Source organism: Genypterus blacodes, unplaced genomic scaffold (genome assembly GCF_046128005.1).
Source record: "Genypterus blacodes isolate CSIRO-AG114 ecotype Tasmania unplaced genomic scaffold, CSIRO-AGI_Gbla_v1 ptg000073l_1, whole genome shotgun sequence".
NCBI classification, from domain to species: domain Eukaryota; kingdom Metazoa; phylum Chordata; class Actinopteri; order Ophidiiformes; family Ophidiidae; genus Genypterus; species Genypterus blacodes.
In genome coordinates this window covers 2,094,723-2,113,322 of record NW_027466883.1, presented here as the reverse complement: position 1 = coordinate 2,113,322, position 18,600 = coordinate 2,094,723, and the positions used below count along the sequence as shown (strand labels likewise).

The 18,600-nt window shown below is 41.4% G+C and overlaps 2 protein-coding genes across 3 annotated transcripts; both read left to right on the top strand.

The window, feature by feature from the left end:
• Positions 1-265: 265 nt before the first annotated feature.
• grm1b (glutamate receptor, metabotropic 1b) lies at positions 266-13,449 on the top strand. Of its 2 annotated transcripts, XM_076157587.1 has the most exons (9): positions 266-413; positions 1,173-1,949; positions 2,354-2,603; positions 5,268-5,503; positions 8,236-8,482; positions 9,707-9,875; positions 10,101-10,227; positions 11,281-12,208; positions 12,606-13,449. In XM_076157587.1, the coding sequence occupies exons 2-9, from the start codon at positions 1,235-1,237 to the stop codon at positions 13,447-13,449; spliced, it is 3,516 nt and encodes a 1,171-aa protein (XP_076013702.1). In that variant the 5' UTR covers positions 266-413; positions 1,173-1,234. The 2 variants fall into 2 exon arrangements, with proteins under 2 accessions (XP_076013702.1, XP_076013701.1); XM_076157586.1 differs by lacking the exon at positions 266-413 and having other exon boundaries at positions 1,235-1,949.
• Positions 13,450-14,826: 1,377 nt separating this feature from the next.
• On the top strand, positions 14,827-16,673 carry rab32b (RAB32b, member RAS oncogene family). Its single transcript, XM_076157433.1, has 3 exons — positions 14,827-15,040; positions 15,412-15,689; positions 16,476-16,673. The coding sequence occupies exons 1-3, from the start codon at positions 14,827-14,829 to the stop codon at positions 16,671-16,673; spliced, it is 690 nt and encodes a 229-aa protein (XP_076013548.1).
• The last annotated feature ends 1,927 nt before the right edge of the window (positions 16,674-18,600 follow it).

Below are 18,600 nucleotides of genomic sequence, written 5' to 3'. Positions count from 1 at the left end.
ACTCACACCACTCGTAAAGACATGCATTAAAGACATATACTTAATTATTTTACCCCTTCCCATAAAACAACAACCAAACAAACAAAAAACAAAACGCGTCATTAATTCGCTGCGGTGCAATTTTCTGAAACATCTCCACCCATCGTGTGGGAATTGTGGCTTCAAATCAGGGGCACTGCGGTGACTGTGACCCGCTTTCAGGATGCAGTGATGAAGAGGGGAAGAAGGGGGCACCTCAGGATCGGCACAGAGAGAGAGAGAGAGAGAGAGAGAGAGAGAAAGAGAGAGAGAGAGAGAGAGAGAGAGAGAGAGATACACCACAGTGTTTTCGCGGCACCAGCTGGACTTCAGTTTGGTTCAGAAGAGACAGAGACCTGCTGCAGTATGTCCCGAATTGCCGGCTGCAGGTAGGTAGAATCATACTGAGTATTTGAGGTATTATGAATATGTCACATTTTACCAAAGCTGTTCGAATATTCAGTCAGTCGTGCTCTGTCAATTAAACTCCGGTCGTTAATTGGGACGCTTGTGCTGTGTGACGATGCTGATATAAGATGTCTTGTAAACACTGGAACACACTCGTGTCAACCCACCGGTCAAAAAGTAAAGAGAGGATTCAGACGTAATCACCGTCTTGTATCGATGATCGTTAGGGGAAAAGTTGAAATAGTAATAGTCGCAAGTTGAACTCGATCGATTGATTGAGGAAAACACAATCAGCTGTGAGATCTTCAAGTCAAGTCAGGTCGATCAAATCAATTTTGTTTACATAATATCTCCTAGAATGTCTCCGGAGGCTTTTTTAGTTTCAGCACCACGGACAGCTGCATTTGTTTATTGTTTAAGTGGTTTGCTTCAGCTTGATCAAAATCCATCACCACTCAGACACATCATCTAAAGAGCATTGCAGCGCTCCTACATTTAGAAAATGAATTATTTTTGATTCAATGTCTATGCATATTGAACTCCTTTATTGTCTTTTGCAGGATTTGTGATAGAGTGAAAGAAAGCAGTTTCTTCTTTCAGCATGTTTAGGGGCTATGGTGTGTCTGTCTTAATGGATCATTGTTGGATAAGATCAGAGCAAAGTCAGGAAGTAATGCAGTGTTTCTCACATACAGGGTGAAACCACAGAAGGTGAAGCGACTGATTTAACTGTTTATGGAAGAAGAGGATTGATGGACCTCCATTATGGCCAAGTAGAAATGATTCTACAGTCAACAGTCTTGGCACAATGTCGAATATGATTTATCTGACTGCAATAAGTATTTTGTACCTCCCCGTTGTAGTGTTTGAAGCATTTGCTTTGTCCAAAAGCAAGTATGAAAGGTCAGTGGTGCCGAGTTCTGCCTCACGCTCGGTGGCGAGGATGGACGGGGATATTATAATCGGCGCCCTCTTCTCTGTTCATCACCAACCCTCGGCTGAGAAGGTGGCAGAGAGGAAATGTGGGGAGGTCCGTGAACAGTATGGCATCCAAAGAGTGGAGGCCATGTTCCACGCCTTGGATCGGATTAACTCAGACCCAAACCTGTTACCCAACATCACTCTGGGCTGTGAGATCAGAGACTCCTGCTGGCACTCGTCTGTGGCCCTGGAGCAGAGCATCGAGTTCATACGAGACTCTCTCATCTCCATCAGGGATGACAGGGACGGTCCAAGGTGGTGCATCGAGGGAGGCGCTCCTGGTCCCCCACCATCAACTAAGAAGCCCATCGCAGGGGTCATTGGACCCGGATCAAGTTCTGTTGCGATTCAAGTTCAAAACCTTCTGCAGTTGTTTAACATCCCACAGATCGCTTACTCTGCAACCAGCATTGACCTTAGTGACAAAACCTTATTCAAGTACTTCCTTAGGGTCGTGCCCTCAGACACTCTTCAAGCCAGGGCCCTCTTGGACATTGTAAAACGATACAACTGGACCTATGTGTCTGCAGTGCACACAGAGGGTAAGGCACCTTTTACCTCAAGAGGAACTGATGGTTCTCTCTTATTTGTGTCTTTTTGAGTGAATAGGAGGGAATCAAAGACTACTATCTATGTTATAACACGCATATATTTCTCCTCTGGTGTCAAGCAATAGAAAAATCATAATCCTCCAAGTATACAAACCTAAATTCCCATTAAACAACCAGTACAAACATTTTCACATAGCATCACTAAGACCACCACAATAACTACTATGATAGGAAAGTTAATAGGTAATGTAAAAGTGATTGTGGATCAAATGCAGCTACACCAGTACCATCAGATGGTAGTTCACCGTCAAACACCAAATACAGAATGTGATGTCTTTGTTTATTGCTTTCATTGGAGAGAGAAAATCACTTACGATTCCTCCCATTTCTCTCAGGTAACTACGGTGAAAGCGGGATGGAAGTGTTCAAAGAGCTCGCCTCTCAGGACGGCATCTGCATCGCCAATTCTGACAAGATCTACAGCAACGCAGGCGAGAAACACTTCGACAGGCTGCTGAGGAAGCTGCGGGAGCGTCTGCCCAAAGCTCGAGTGGTCGTCTGCTTCTGTGAGGGCATGACAGTGCGAGGGCTGCTCATGGCCATGAGGCGGCTCGGGGTAGCTGGAGAGTTCCTCCTAATTGGCAGGTTTGTTACGGAACGTTTCCCCCATCTGGGGTTCAGCTTTGTTATGCCCATCTTTGGAATGAAGGGCATAGAGGTTCGCAAACAAGTTTACCTAGATGAAAGGAATACTGAGTCATTGCTACCATTGCCTTTTTTCTCTCCTGTGTATTGAATTCCTACTAAACTTAAGATAGTTAAGAAGACATATATACACAAATAATAACAAGAGTTATTGTCCATAATATTGAACCTTTTCCTGAAATTTCCCCAGATTTCTGTCAGAGAAATATTCTTAAACTCCCAGTTATAATATTCACTAATGTTCTCTATGAAATACTCTACAGATGTGGAACTGAAATATTCCTTCCTTAGAGTTCCCCTGAAAGCAGAAGATGCTTTGAATCAGGCTCAGTAATGAATAATGCATCCACACAGGGAGCTCTCCTCTCCCTGTCAGATCACAGACAGGATGGGCTAATATGGGACAGCACCTCCAGCATAAGCTGGGGAATGTGAAGTAGTGAACATCAAAGCTCATATCAGCACTTACAGCAGACACTCCCTCTTTGTGGAGCCTGAACCTGAAATGAGGAGAGCGTTAAAAGCTTGCTACGGTTGATTTACCGAGATTCATTATTATAAGACTGTTTTATTCCCTGTCAAGTCAGAGCTCCTTCTTAAAAACCCAAATGGATGGAAGTGCATGTATGAAAAAGTAGAGCATTTCAATCTGAACTTGCCCTCACTCCTGCACTGCCAGTGAAGTCTCCATGGAAGATAAGGAGGACGTGAGTTTGCTACAGCAGTGTGTGTTTTTCTGGGTCAAGGAGAATACTGAAAAAGGAGAATGTTTTTTAGAGCAATGCAGTAAGTGAACACATGCAGGCCTGTGCAACGGGCCAATCAAAGTGCCTGAGGTGCTGGTCATCAGCCATCCATCCTCTGCTTAGTGGAGGATGACAGAAATGGCTGTTCTGACATCACAGAGCACTCGGACAACAAACAGCTCATGTGGCTCAATACTACAGATGCAATTAAACAATCACATTTGAGAATATTTTCACTTTATTGGCAAAAATCAACCATTCAATCCCCAAGTATGCCCTTTTCTATTGAAATAAACACACACAATGTATCACTAGATCTATTCTGTCAAAATCAGAAGTGTCAGCTTTTTGGAAATCAATGCTATCTGATTCTGAGTTGTGTAAGTCATTGTAGGTTTACACACACTGTTGTTTGCACATGCTTACGTCACAGCTGTGGGTTTTTGGCACTGAGCATGTTGGATTTGTGGGAGTGTGATGCTGAGAAGCAGACGGGCATGTACTGTTAGCACTGTCACACTGTACAGCCTCTGTCAGCTCATTCTTGAAGTGCCAGCCAAGCAATACAAGCTGTCGATGGCGCTTTTTGATGTTTTTCTACATCTTATTTGTTACATGCCATATAATACAACAATTCTGTGTTTTGCACTCAATGGAATGGAAACAAAACACTTGCATTTTGCAACACACGTTATGTTAAAGCAGCGTCAACCACCAACACATTGAACCAAGAACACGTATAACTTTCCTCTTGGTATTGGTTAGTAAAGATGATTGTGTTGTGTAGATTCATTTCAGCTGTCACACTTTATTATAATTTCATAACACTGCATATTAAGTTTGTATAATGAAGTCCTTAGAAAATAAAATGTGTCTATTTTATTTTGTGCTGCACTGCAGTCCATGGAGATGTTTAGGCTGCCAAATCAAACTTGGAGTGATTATTTGAGGCCTCCGTGTTCTCTTTCATGTCCCATTGAAATGCAATTATGCAAAAATGACATATATGAATGACAGATTTGATACAACACTGCATAATGCGGCTATGAAAATACTAAAGTGGGATTTTGAAATCAAATGAAAAGATTTTATTGTGTATGATTCAAGCCTGAAGCTTTAAACAAAAGCTTTTGTCCTATAAAACCGATCTTTTGTGTGAAGATTAGATGGAGGATGGATTTGTATTCAGGCTTATTGACCGAGTCAGACCCTCACTGAGCTGTACAGTCACAAAATCACACGTAGGAATCCAAGTGCTGTGTGGAGGGTGGGCAGATTGTGCTGCAACTAATCTGTGAATTCTCACTGTAGAGTTGTGATTCTATTTGTGCACTTGGATATTTTTTCTCATTCTGCAAGTACAGTGAACATTCCACAACCCTCAACAGGAGGAGAAGCTGAAAGAGGAACAAACTGAGGCAAAGAAAAGACAACAGACTGCTGCAGGTTTCAGTGTGAGGCCGTAGTTAACAAGGTTGCATGTACTGAAGTTCTGCAGAAGGAGCTTCAATCATAATGTCTCAGTTTTGTGTAACTCCCAATCTGGTCTGACTGATCAGCTGCATCAGGCCTGAATTAGTTGGTCTGGTACCTGGTGGGTGAGTCTAACCACGTGTGTAGTTGGGTGAAATCAAATATGGTACATAGTGACCGAAGTGAATAGAATAACGCCAAAACAAACCTGAGATGTATATACAGTCTTTTATTTGCTCATTTACTCATCTGATACATGTAAGGAAGTAAAAGTACATTATGTAGTTGCAAAGAACAAAATGGTTATACTCAAGTAACAAACAAATATCACAAAGTTGTACCCAATAAAAGTGCATCCTGGGTAAATGGTCTGTCCTCTCCTCAGTGATGGCTGGGCGGACCGAGTTGAGGTGGTGGAGGGATACGAACACGAGGCCGTGGGCGGCATCACGGTCAAGCTGCAGTCGGATGAGGTCTCCTCCTTTGATGAGTACTTCCTCAAGCTTAGGCTCAGCACCAACAAACGCAACCCATGGTTCCCCGAATTCTGGCAGTACCGCTTCCAGTGCCGCCTTCCCGGACACCCGCAGGAGAACATGAATTATGCGAGGAACTGCTCAGGTAGCTACACAAACCAGCAGACATCTACAAAATTTCCTTTTCCTTGTTTTTGTCGTTTTAACTCTCAGAGTGTTCAACCCTACCCTACCCTGAGCGTCGATGCCACTAGGCCCAATAGAGTTCAAGACGTTTAATAATGAATTACACTGCCACAGGGTGGAATTCTCTCCACATCCATACCAATAACACATATTTCTCCATATTGTTCATTTCTGTGACACATGGCTTTACAGAGGATGATCTAGGTAAATTCAACTCTTTTCATTTAAAATGGAAAAAAGTAAATGCATTGGCTTAACTTTCTTGAAACAATGCTCGACAAGCATGTTTCTAATTTATACCTTTGGTAACATATTGCTCATATTTGTTCCTAAATTTAAACTCTCTTTCTCTCCATATATATATAATATATTTACGTTTTCAATCTTATGTCATGAGGCTGATGACGTTGCAAGTGTTTTCTCAAAAATCCCTATTTTCTGGAAAATTTTACGAAGTAAGGTTATTGATGAACGTAAATATAAAATTCAGCATGCATCAAAAAAGTACAACCATCCTTATACTTTTAAGTTGACAGATCTTAAAGGTTCTTTATTTGAATTTATTTTTTTTGCCTTGTTTTAATCTTATTTTCTTTGCGTATCATCCACGAGGATAGAGCCTATACTTCTCTTTGTTATGCACATGTCCGTCCACTTTACTTTCCATGTAGTTATCAGAGTATTTCTTTCTGTCTCATGAGTATAGAGATAGATATAGTTATTTTGTGCTGTCCTGTCACTTCTATTGTTTTTGTCATTTTTTTTGGTGTAGAACTCCAAGACGGTGAGTGTATTCCTCTGAACGGAACCATAACGCTCCTCACTTTGGCAATATACATAGAGGTCGACTGACATTAAGTTATCATGACAGGCTGGGATTTCAGCAGCCCAGGGAAATTCTTTGTAACATTTTCTCATTAAATCTAAAATTAATCTCAGTGGACCTCTACTATATGAAGCTATTGGGATGTTTTTATTTCCTTTTTTTATTACACTGCAGTGAGAGCTCAACAATTGGTTCCACTCTGTCCTCATTTTATGCTCTCAGACACTTTCTGGACTTACGGTAGTTGGACAAAACAGCCCAATAACATTGGAGTGAGATGGCAACTGGCTGATCTGGCTTAGGTTTGCATGTTGCCATACTAATAGTGAAGCCACTTTGCAATAGAGAAAGACATACCTGCACATTTATTGTAGTCACATTTGATGAAACGTGACAGGGAAAGTTCAGTCGTCTGACACAGAGCGGTAGCTTGCATGCTGACATCATAACACCATGCCATCATTGCATCATGACTGAAGCTCAGTGATGAGGAGAGAGCTACTAAACTAGGTCAGCACCGGCAGCTCCCATCGGATGTTCACCCAGCTGCTATCCAGCTATATTTACTATATGTGTGTTTGTTTGCACTGAAAACCCTCAGTGAATGATTATTACTTGATTTAACACGCTGGCTTCAACAATGGACGATGTTCTATCTGCAACACACATCATCATACAGCACAATAAATACACTCTTTCACACAATTTAGACAAAAGCATCCATGTAGCAACTGACCGTGTTACTGTGAAATTATATAAATAATTTTTAGATACAGTAAAATAATCTATATTATTGTACAAAAATAGTGAAAAGTTTTCAGTTTTCATTAATGCTAAACAGAGAAGCTGGAATGAGGTAATGTCGGACATATTCATTTGATAAATGACTAAAACATTGATCGGCTATTCAAATCTTTGCTGATTAAGTTTCTGCTGTTGCAAGTGGGATTAAAGTGCATGATTCATTCTGGAGCAGGGGTGCTAACAAACCAAAACACTTAAGCAGCCCCTCATCAGGCTGACAAACGGAAGGAAAAAGCACAGAAAAGGTACAAGACCCACTGTTCTATGAGCCCACAGCCAAGCTCACACAAATATGAATCATGTTGTCTGAAGAATTGAAGCCAGATTTGCCGCAGCTCCTCTTTGCTCTTAGGCACTGAGATTCTCCTTTGCCCTCATGCTCTGGCGTGCTACATGCTTTACATTAAGGCACACAATGAAAAAGTATCTTCCACTCCAGAGGCTGTCCTGCATTGTATCAAAATATAAAATACCTAATGTGATACTGTGTAGTTTTGAAGCTGAAAACCTCCTGCAAACACCACTAACTACGCACATACTGCTTACACTGCTTCTAGCTGGCATTACACTGAACTGATAGGGTGTGTATGAACATTACACATTATTTGTCTCTTTATATGATTGTTTTTTGTCTTGTTCATCCATCACGTTTGTCTGAGGGAAAATATGAAGGGATAAAAACAGACCCAAATACATTGGTTGGTTTAAGATCCACTCTAATTGAATCATGACTCATGAATACAGAGATGGATCATCTTTCCATGGTAACAAGGCTCCTCCTTCATTTTCTGAGGCTGCCAGTTTAGTATAAAGAGGTGAAGTAGCCTGCTGCATGTATTGAAAGAATAATTACAATAATGCATCTGTGAGCACCCTATCATTCCTTTGTAGTATGTCACATTATGCAAAACACAACTATACAGCACACAAGCAATTTAATGATGAGTGACAACATAACGTGCTTCTGCTTGCAGCAATGAAGTCCCTCCTGTAAGTATTCGTCCTCTTCTCTCCAAGCAGAATTAGGACATTGTCTTTACATTGTTCTCCTGTACGGGCAGGTTATGAAAGTCTGGAGGACAACTATGTTCAAGACAGCAAGATGGGCTTCGTCATCAACGCCATCTATGCCATGGCCCACGGGCTGCATGACATGCACACTTACCTGTGCCCCGACCACGTGGGCCTCTGTGACGCCATGATGCCCGTCGACGGCAGCTACTTACTGGACTTCCTGCTCAAGACTTCCTTCACGGGCGTTTCCGGGGAGGACATTTGGTTTGACGAAAACGGGGATTCGCCCGGAAGGTACGACACTCTTCCCTTACAGCCGGACTGGCCCCAGCAGTAATTCACCTAGGATTGTTTTCAAGATATATCACAGGTTAACTGAACATATCAAAAATAAAACGGAAATAAATGCAATCAATTGGAAAAATGTATAGTGAGGCATGTTTACATTGTTCACATCACATCATCATGAGCCAGCCTCAATATTTGATGCCAATTATGGTAAAATTGCAGACCATGTTTCGTAAATTCTAAATTGTTTAAATTTAGACACATGCCTGTACATACAAATTCAGAGGAGGCAGTTTAATGCTTTCAAGTGGAAAAATAATAGGGTTTTTTATTTCTAACACCATCAAAATCTGTTTTAAATTACTGAACTAATATGGGGCCCCCCGGATCATCATGGCGGCAATAAGCAGCAGCTTGTATAGAGATACAAAATGTGTAGAGACTGTCACATTGTGGTGTTTATAAAAGCAATAGGTATGAAGTGATTGTGATAAATGTGTTTATAAGTGATTCAAAAAGATGGCGTTGATAAATCTTCCTATCCCTCATCTGTTTTTCACATTCAGCAATGTCATTTAAGGCTCATTAGGTAATCAATGACCTTTATCGACCTCTATTAATAACTAGAGGGAATTACAACAACAAATAATTTTCTCCTTTGCGGGTCTCTGGCTTTGCCCTCGTGCAGTGTAATTAGCAAATTCACAGTTCACTGTAGATGACAGAGCTTTGTATAGCAGGCATCCAACAACAACAACAATGTTTCTAGGAAGGAAAGTATGCAGTACTATACATCTTAATGAGGAAGACCCCTATTTTTGGTTTCATTAAAACAAGAAATCACTGAACTTATTTTAAAGTAACATAATGTATAAAGCTGTATGTCATAAAGTGATGTCATTCAGTCCTGACAAACCTCATTCAGAAGATGAAGTTTAGGTGGGACTTTTCTAAAAATCCAGTAGGGAGTTTTTATTTTAAACCTCAGTAGAAGCAGTAGAAGCACTAGAAGCAAGTCAGATCAAAGCCAGAAATATCAGCACTTGGCAAAGTAATCACTGAGTCACTAGTATTGATCAAGAGCCTGTCCACCCCCTGAAGATAAATGGTGGTATTTGCTGCTAAGTGGTGGTAGAATCTCTATTATTACCTCTTTAAGAAATGATTCATACGATAGCTGTGTTAGCTTTGATTCGTCACAACTTCCTCTGGCTCTTTCTCCACGCTCAGGTATGAAATTATGCACTTCCAGCACGTGCAGACTGGTGTTTATGACTACATCAACATCGGCTCATGGCATGAGGGCATGCTGAGCATTGATGACGAGATGATACAGATGAACCGCAGTGACATGGTCCGCTCTGTGTGTAGTGAGCCCTGCTCCAGGGGAGAGATCAAGGTGAGGGGCCAATCATATACAGTATCTCTTCTTATTTAAACTGTTTAGTCATTGGATCAAATAAATCAGACTCCGCAAATGCTTCATCAAATCAGACAAGGAAAGGTGCATAATGTGTCGCGTTTAATGTCGACAGAGGCTTGGAATTTCCTCTTTAGATGAAACCAGATTTCTCTTCACATGGGAGCCACTTGTAACTATTTTTGTTACGTTATTGTCCTTCAGGTGATCAGAAAGGGAGAAGTGAGCTGCTGCTGGATCTGCACAGCCTGCAAAGACAACGAATACGTCCAGGATGAGTTCACGTGCAAGGCCTGCGACCTGGGCTGGTGGCCTGATGAAGAACTGGAGGGTACGATTCTCTTTTGTTCCTGAGTGTCAGTCTGTCGTCTCATCCAGACACGTTTGACGCTATGCTGAGGAGTGTGTTGGAGTCATACAAAACAATAGGGGAGTTAAGTTACTGCACTTGGGCTGAGATTCTCTGCATGAATGGTGCTTTTAGAAGATAAAACGAGGCTCACTGGTCCTGTTAAAGGCATCATAGAAAGTTAAGTTGTTCCTCCAAGCCCTCACCCCCCCCCCCCCCCCCTCATGTACAGTTTGTCCTGCTAAGATTTTTGCAGTGCTATTTCATGAACCTGTTCTGTCCTATTTTCTATGCTTTCCCATGACACCTGAGGGCCATTCATCATCCTCACCATTTTATCCGACAGCAGCCCTACTTCACTTACCGCTGCTCTGGCCCACTTTCAGAGGCCTTCTGTGCTGTTCAAAGACAAGACACTTTCTTAACAGGATCATCCCTCCGTCCACGCTGTTTCATGTTTTTTTTAAACACAAGGCCTTTTAATATGCGGAGAAAAGGGAACATGCAGCAGAGAGCGGACATAAAAATATCCACAAATCAAATATCCAATATGCCACAGTTGAAATTTATTAAAACATATTTTCATGGAAATGAAAACAGCAATAACCAGATTTTAGAGTGTCCTTGACATGAAGCAAAGAAGGACATCTGTCTTTTGGATCTATCACACAATGCAGTGATTTACTTTGTCTTTCTGCACTGGCTGCTGCCTCGGCGCAGCCTGGACATAGCTGGATAGAAAGGGGTTTATTTATAGTTGAGCTAAAAACCTACTTAGACTTAGTGTATTTTCACAAGCAGAGATGTATTTGATTAATTATTAATGTTTCCATACATTTCCAAGTAAATCCTTGAAAATCTGACCTTTCTAATTTTTTCATTCTCATGCAAAAATATTTTATTTAGCAGCTTTTCCTCTGACATATAATCTTGAATCTCCCCTACAAGCAGATACTGAAAGTATAAAACTTTAATGTTCTGCTTTTAGAATACACAGGCTTTGAATTTACCCACATGTTGTTTTCCCCCTTCTAGGCTGTGAGCAAATCCCCCTGAGGTACCTGGAGTGGAGCAATCCAGAATCCATTATCCAGGTGGTTTTCGCTTGTGTGGGCATCCTGGTCACATCATTCGTTGCCTTGGTGTTTGTCTTGTACCGAGACACGCCTGTGGTCAAATCCTCAAGCCGGGAGCTCTGCTACATAATCCTGGCGGGAATCTTCCTGGGTTATCTCTGTCCCTTCACCCTCATCGCCCGTCCTACGGTGGCCTCCTGCTACCTCCAGAGGCTCCTTGTCGGACTGTCGGCTGCCATGTGCTACTCTGCTCTGGTAACTAAGACCAACCGCATCGCCCGCATCCTGGCGGGCAGCAAGAAGAAGATTTGCACCAGGAAGCCGAGGTTCATGAGTGCTTGGGCACAGGTGGTAATTGCCTCCATCCTCATCAGTGTCCAGCTCACCCTGGAGGTCACCCTCATCGTCATGCAGCCTCCTGAACCTGTTAAGTCGTACCCCAGCATCAGGGAAGTCTTCCTGATATGCAACACCAGCAATCTAGGGGTCGTAGCCCCGCTGGGTTACAACGGCTTGCTCATAATGAGTTGCACCTATTACGCGTTCAAAACCCGCAACGTCCCCGCCAATTTTAATGAAGCCAAATATATAGCATTTACCATGTACACTACATGTATCATCTGGCTGGCATTTGTGCCAATCTATTTTGGCAGCAACTACAAGATCATCACCACATCCTTCTCAGTGAGCCTCAGTGTGACTGTAGCCTTGGGCTGTATGTTCACACCAAAGATGTACATCATCATTGCCAAACCGGAGCGAAACGTGCGCAGCGCTTTCACCACCTCTGATGTTGTGCGCATGCACGTCGGAGACGGCAAAATTGCCTGCCGGAGCAACAGCCTGCTCAACATGTTCAAAAGGAAGAAGAACACTGGAAATGGCAGGTGGGTTCCATGAGTAATTGAGTCTGTGAGTCCTGCTCCTGAGGCACCTCAGGGATGCTGGTTTGTCTTACTGTAATTCCCTCTCAAAGGGAACCTGAAGTCTTACTGTATTCACTTTCATAGGGGCACCTGTTGTCAAGTGTGTGGGATGTAGGTCAACTCAATTCACACAGCTATTTCAACCTTTGCTCTTTTGTTAAAATTCAAACAAGCATCTCTGTGTGCTGAGGGATGACAAGTGGGATCACAAACACAGAGTATGACACATGAAATGTTAGGTCATTTTCTGTCACAAGCTATTTCGGATTTTGTCTTTTTACATGAACCAGAAATGTTGTTTTTGTCTTGACTTTTCTGGGTTCCTGTGAAATAACAATCGTCTTTATTTTGTTCATAGTTCTAATGGAAAGTCTGTGTCATGGTCTGAACCAGGTGCAAGACATCCTCCAAAAGGGGATCACACGTGGCACAGACTGTCAGTGCATGTGAAGAGACAGGAAGCAGGTTCCAATCAGATGGCTGTCATCAAACCCTTAACTAATACCTACCAAAACACAGCCCTGGAATTCTCAGACCTCAGTACGAAGACTTTGTACAACGTGGCTGAAGAGGAGGACGAGAGCGACCCAGTCAGATATGACCCCCCTGCTACCCCCCCCATGATGGCCCACGGGCAAATGCCTGGATGTGGGTTTATGAAAGGCGTTGGTGAGGAGGTGGAACTCTACACGCCTGAGCATCTGCAGCAAAATAGCATTATGGCCCATCACGTCATCATGGATCACCTGCAGGAGGAGGGGGTGTGCAAATTCAACACCAACATTCCTCGGCTAAATGAAATGATCACCATGCCTGAAGCCGTGAGTGGTGGCATGCCTGTTTACCACCAGGCCCATCTCATCCAGCAGGACCCACTTCTGCCCCTGCATCTAGACCCATTCGACGACGAGCCTTCCTCCCCACTGGAGGAGGGGTTTGAGAATGAGCAGTTTGGCCTCCTTCACGGATACATGTATGACAACGCCCAAATTCACGACGAAGAGGACCTGGTTGAGATCAAATTAGCCACGGGGGATTCTGTGGCTTTGATGCCTCCGTCGCCTTTTCGAGATTGCATCGGCCCCCCGGTGAGCCCCTATCCCAACTCGCCCGTGTCCGAGTCGATCCTGTGCTCGCCTCCAAACATGACGTACGCCTCTGTCATTTTGAGAGACTACAAACAAAGCTCCTCAACTCTGTAAGGGTGCATATCAAATACAATGAGTTGTACAATACTTTCATGGGTCTGACAACTCATTCTGTTTATGATGAGCTTATATGGGGACAAGGTCATTCAGTGGTCTGAGTCAATAATTTTTCTCTCTATCACTTGATCCACATTTCATTTAGATGTTGGCTCCAATAGTGAAAGTATCTGCCCATTATAAACTATAATGATGTAGGATTTTAGGTTACTAAAGATTTAGTATTTATTAGATAAACAAATACAGTCTATGTATGTACATTTATTAACTAATGTCATAAATAGCACAGAATTACAGTAGTGCGTAGATAATTAATTTGACTGGAATAGGTTATGTGGCAGGCTAATTGATTTGTTGATTTTAAACTGGGCAACTTAACAGTGATTAGTTTGTATATAAAGTGAAACAATACAGTTTGTCGAATATTTTTTGGAAAATTTCACGTCACACATTGTGTGTGTTGTGTGTGTTGTCGATTTATAAAAGGTTTGACCTGAGAGTGCAGAGTAAGGATTTTCTGCTTTGGAGTAATTTTAAAGATAAAAAAACCAAAAAAAAAAACCCACACAATTATCTGTAATCTGTTTATTTGTAATTGATGCAGTATTGCCCAGCGAGCACACTGTGTTTCACGAATGTAGCAGAGGACAAATTCAAGTGCCACGTTTTTCTTGCCATTAAGAATCGTCTCTTCTTGTACATTTCTCTCATTTCTATGGTCTTGAAATTCCTGTTTGTATCTTTTATAATTGACATCTGATTTCATAAACGTATAGATTATTATATAAGATTAATAACATGCGTCTGTTTTGTGAATGTTGGAACTTTCGTATCATTCTTTGTTATTCAGATGATATCTAGATACATTATAGCGTTTGTTAGCTGTGTATGCTTCTGTTGTTGATTGGCTGCGTACACCGAGACTTTAACAGCCAGTCAGCTGTATAATGATGTGATGAAGTACTGCTGTAATGTTACCGATACTCTGAATAAGCTAACTAAGCTTGACAGGCCTGATATATACATACAGTATAAAGTAAGTCTGCCATTTTAAAGAAGCATTTACTGTAGAAAAACACGTTCGATTGGAGTAAATTAAATATTTTTTATGCTTTTGTCTCCTGTTTTTCTTGGTGAACTATTTTCCTCCCTCTCGTAAATCAAAGGTCAAACATTTATGACTTTGCTTTGATGTAGGAAAGCGAAACTGGAACACTGGCAGAAGTGGTGAAACAGAGACCAACAACGACTTTAAGCCTTTTTGAGTTGTTTATGGACTAATATTTTCAAATTGGACCTGAAGCAGAACTACCTTTGCAATGGTTTAAGGATATTTTACCCGTGTGATCCTGTGGTTATCAGGGCTATTGCAGCATGGAGAGGCACTCTGTGTCATTATGCCGAGAAAAGCTCTTTAAAGTTTTAGTTATTGGGGATGTTGGTGTTGGGAAAAGCAGCATTATCTTACGTTATGTCAAGAAACGCTTTGATGAAAGATACAAAGCAACCATTGGAGTTGACTTTGCCATGAAAACCATGGAATGGGATACCAGCACTGTGGTAAGGCTGCAGCTGTGGGATATAGGAGGTAAGTGCTAACTAACGTAAACATTATACCGCTATTGTGTCAGTCCAAAATTATCCTTCAAATGAATCTAATGATAAATAATCCCATGGTTCACAGAACGACAAGACCCTGAGGGTGTTTCTAATGTCTGGAAACAGCAGCGAGTAATACTGCAACTCTTTCCTCTGATCTAATTTTGATTCTTATCAGTGTCCATGGAAACTACTATTTTATTGAATAAAACTATTGTTAGTCCCTCACTTGTTACATAACACGGCAACAGTCTGATCACACCTAATGAGTTACCTAGAATGAAATCGATTCTCATATATGACCTAAAAACTGTAATTGGTTTTAAGCATAAACCACTCTATCTTTCCTCTTTCCTCAAGGCCAAGAGCGAATTAAGAAGATGTCCAGGGTTTACTACAAAGAGGCCATGGGAGCAATAGTGGTCTTTAACATTACAGAAACGTCCACCTTGGAGGCTGCCTCAGAGTGGAAACAGGAGCTAGATAGCAGAGTGTGTCTTAACAGTGGACGGCCGGTCCCTGCTGTGCTGCTGGCCAACAAATGTGACATGACAGGAAGGAGCAAAGTCTTGGTGTCCTCGCTGGATGAATTCTGCAATGTCAACCGCTTCCCGGGCTGGTTTGACACATCAGCAAAGGTGTGTGATGTGTTATGGGTTCATTTATTTGTTCATTTTATTGAACCTTTATTAATATTGGTATTCAGGGCATATGGAGACATTAATTTAAAGCTCAAGGAGTACAAGTGCTATAGCTGCAAATTCACTGAGCACTTTTAAGGCCTTTTTTCTTATTATGACATGCTGTCTATATTTATTGACTTATTTCAACACACAGTATATTTATGCTTTCAGAATTGAAATGGAAGGTTTTGTGATATTTTGCTACAAAAATGTGATAGAATAGAGAATATAAACGATTAAGATAAATGATTAAAGCATGACAGAATGAGTACATTAAATGAATGAAGGAAACATGATACACAGGTCTATCACTCCATAATCCTTTGTAACATGTTAAGAAATGTCTCTTTTTAATTCTTCATTGTGGCTTAATATATGTTAGGAATTTAGAGACATGGAAAGACAGACACAATCCTTTGATTAGTTTGATTCTTGAGGATTGTAACTTGTGTTGTTCAAGTTTATCCCTTTGACTGATTGATTTGATTATTTATGTGTTTACTTGTTTGACTTTTGCTTCTGACCCATTTGTTTTATATTGCAAACATGCATTTGGACCAGGTGTGTGAACTTTGACACCATAGCTACTGTGTATTGTTAACTCATAAAACGGCTTTAAATATTAACAAACAGTAACAAGTTGAAGCCAAGGTTCACACACAAAGCCAAGCACTTAGCCTCAGCTGATGCATACACAGTGCTCTAAATATATATTCATATCCTCCTCATCATCCTTTTTAGGACAATATTAATATTGATGAAGCAGTTGCCTTCCTTGTCAAACAAATGATGCTGTGCGACACCGGCCTGTCCAATGAGGAGCGCCACAGGGATTGGATCAAAGTGAACGAGGCACCTGGGGAGATTCAGAGCCAGTCATTGTGCTGTTGGAGGCCGAGGCTCGACCAAACAAAGGCAGATGCTGGTGTAGCACACTAACAAGCCCGGGGTTTTGATACCAGCTCTCATTCAAACCCACAGAGAAGCTATTTCAGAAAGCTAATGAGCCTGTGGGCCGAGTGTTAAATGCAGTAAATATATAGTTGTATCTTTCTCTGCTATAAGAGCTTTTTTTTTTTTTTTAGCAGGAATGTGTGGAATGCGTGGGTTGCATCATAAACACCTCTGTGGAGACGATTGAGCCATTTCTCCAATAATCCACAGAAACTGTCAGGCTAATAAACAGAGCAGCATGACACACATCCTGCTGGGAAAAGTCTGTGACACTCCCTTTGCAACCAAGACTTGCTGATGACTGACCTGCTATAATGAGAGGCCAGACACTGTGAAACTTGTTCATACTCCAACTGCATTTTCTGAGGCCACAAACAAGCGACTAGAATATGTCTGCATTTTGAAGCCAGTCAGACTTTGTTCATTAATTGGCAACCTTTTTCATCTTGGCTCAAGTGTTACTTGTCTGTAATGCAACCCATGCATATAATTATCTGGTTATCACTCCACTGTGACATGAGCCAAGACCATGCAAAATAACTGCAGCGTGGCTTGATGTGGCCAATGGCAGAGAAAAGCTCTGTGACCTAATTTTGGTATATGCTTTCAATGGAGGAAATATGAAAAAAGCAAACTACTGACTGTGTTGAATGTGTTAAACTGTATCGACCGACATTAAATTCATTTTTAAAAAGATAGAATATTCTTGTTTTGTATATTAATGAATCATCTTGACCTATATGTGACTCTGTAATGCAATTTGGGAATTATACAGATAAAAGGTTTGCTCAAGAGAAATTCAGAAAAGGAGAGAAATATCTTAATAATGGGCTTAATATTAAACTTGTGAATCGATTCAGTCTTATTAATTATAACGATAGGATGCCATTGATACTACAAAGTTAGAGATTTTACCCACTTCGTTGTCAAGGTTTCTCTTGTTGAAGCGGACCCTTGTCCTTTATATTCCCTGACATGTCGTGTATTAAAAAACCTTATTTTTGGACACCGATCTGTTTTTTGCTGTCCTGTAGTTTTACTTTTCAGTGTCCTTGCTGTGTACCAAGGGATCTGTTCTAAATCTTGCTGTTGGCACCTTTACTCAATACCTCTTGTCCACATTCAGGCAGTATCCAGGTATGTCACATAAAATTTGTCTTTTAACCTTGAAAGATTGCAAATGCAATATCTTACTGCTTTAATCATCATCATCATAGTGAAGAGTACAGACTGCTGATCAAGTGAGTTTCGAGATAAAGCCTGGAAGGTAGTTTACCTTGTGTGGCATTTGAGCCTGAGGGGAAGTGTGGGATAAGTAACACACAACTGCTAATTATGGGTACATGCCCCAGATACTAGAGACCTAAATTCGGGAGTCAAACAGGGATGCTGGCCCCAATACTTTTCACACTGGACACAAAAGCAGCCTCAGCCTCATAACTTGTTGTTCATGAATATGGAAGTCTGAATAAGAGTCTCTCTGTACAACAGATCCCATTACTTGTGCATTATTGATATTGCCCTATTTTATCTCCCCACCAGTGTACATTTTCTTCAGCAGCTTCTGTTTTACGTTCATGACTGCATGAAAATGTCGATTTAGTCAAACATGTGAATGGGTTAATTAATAACGGGTAGGTAAACGTGCATACTGCCAAAATGCCATTTTCTCCGTGTAACTCTCAGTGAGAGCTACAATATACAGCACTGGTATTTTGAATTAACCGTTTCCTGTGACTGAGCCCTTCTTGGAGTATTCACATCTGGGTGAATCTGATTATTAAAAACAAATAATATTCTGATCAATAAAGGGGATAGATTCAGGTAGCTATCCATGGTTCTGAATGCTGACAGAACGGGAGTACCCTGTCCTTGTTCAATTCTTCCAACAAAATAGCACAGTCAGGATATG

Coding starts and splice junctions, on each gene's coding strand:
- grm1b (XM_076157587.1), top strand. CDS start 1,235: ATGTCGAATATGATTTATCTGACTGCAATAAGTATTTTGTACCTCCCC. Junction 2,604..5,267: donor GAGTTCCTCCTAATTGGCAG/GTTTGTTACGGA, acceptor TCCTCTCCTCAG/TGATGGCTGGGCGGACCGAG. Junction 9,876..10,100: donor GCTCCAGGGGAGAGATCAAG/GTGAGGGGCCAA, acceptor ATTGTCCTTCAG/GTGATCAGAAAGGGAGAAGT.
- rab32b (XM_076157433.1), top strand. CDS start 14,827: ATGGAGAGGCACTCTGTGTCATTATGCCGAGAAAAGCTCTTTAAAGTT. Junction 15,041..15,411: donor GCAGCTGTGGGATATAGGAG/GTAAGTGCTAAC, acceptor TCTTTCCTCAAG/GCCAAGAGCGAATTAAGAAG. Junction 15,690..16,475: donor GGTTTGACACATCAGCAAAG/GTGTGTGATGTG, acceptor CATCCTTTTTAG/GACAATATTAATATTGATGA.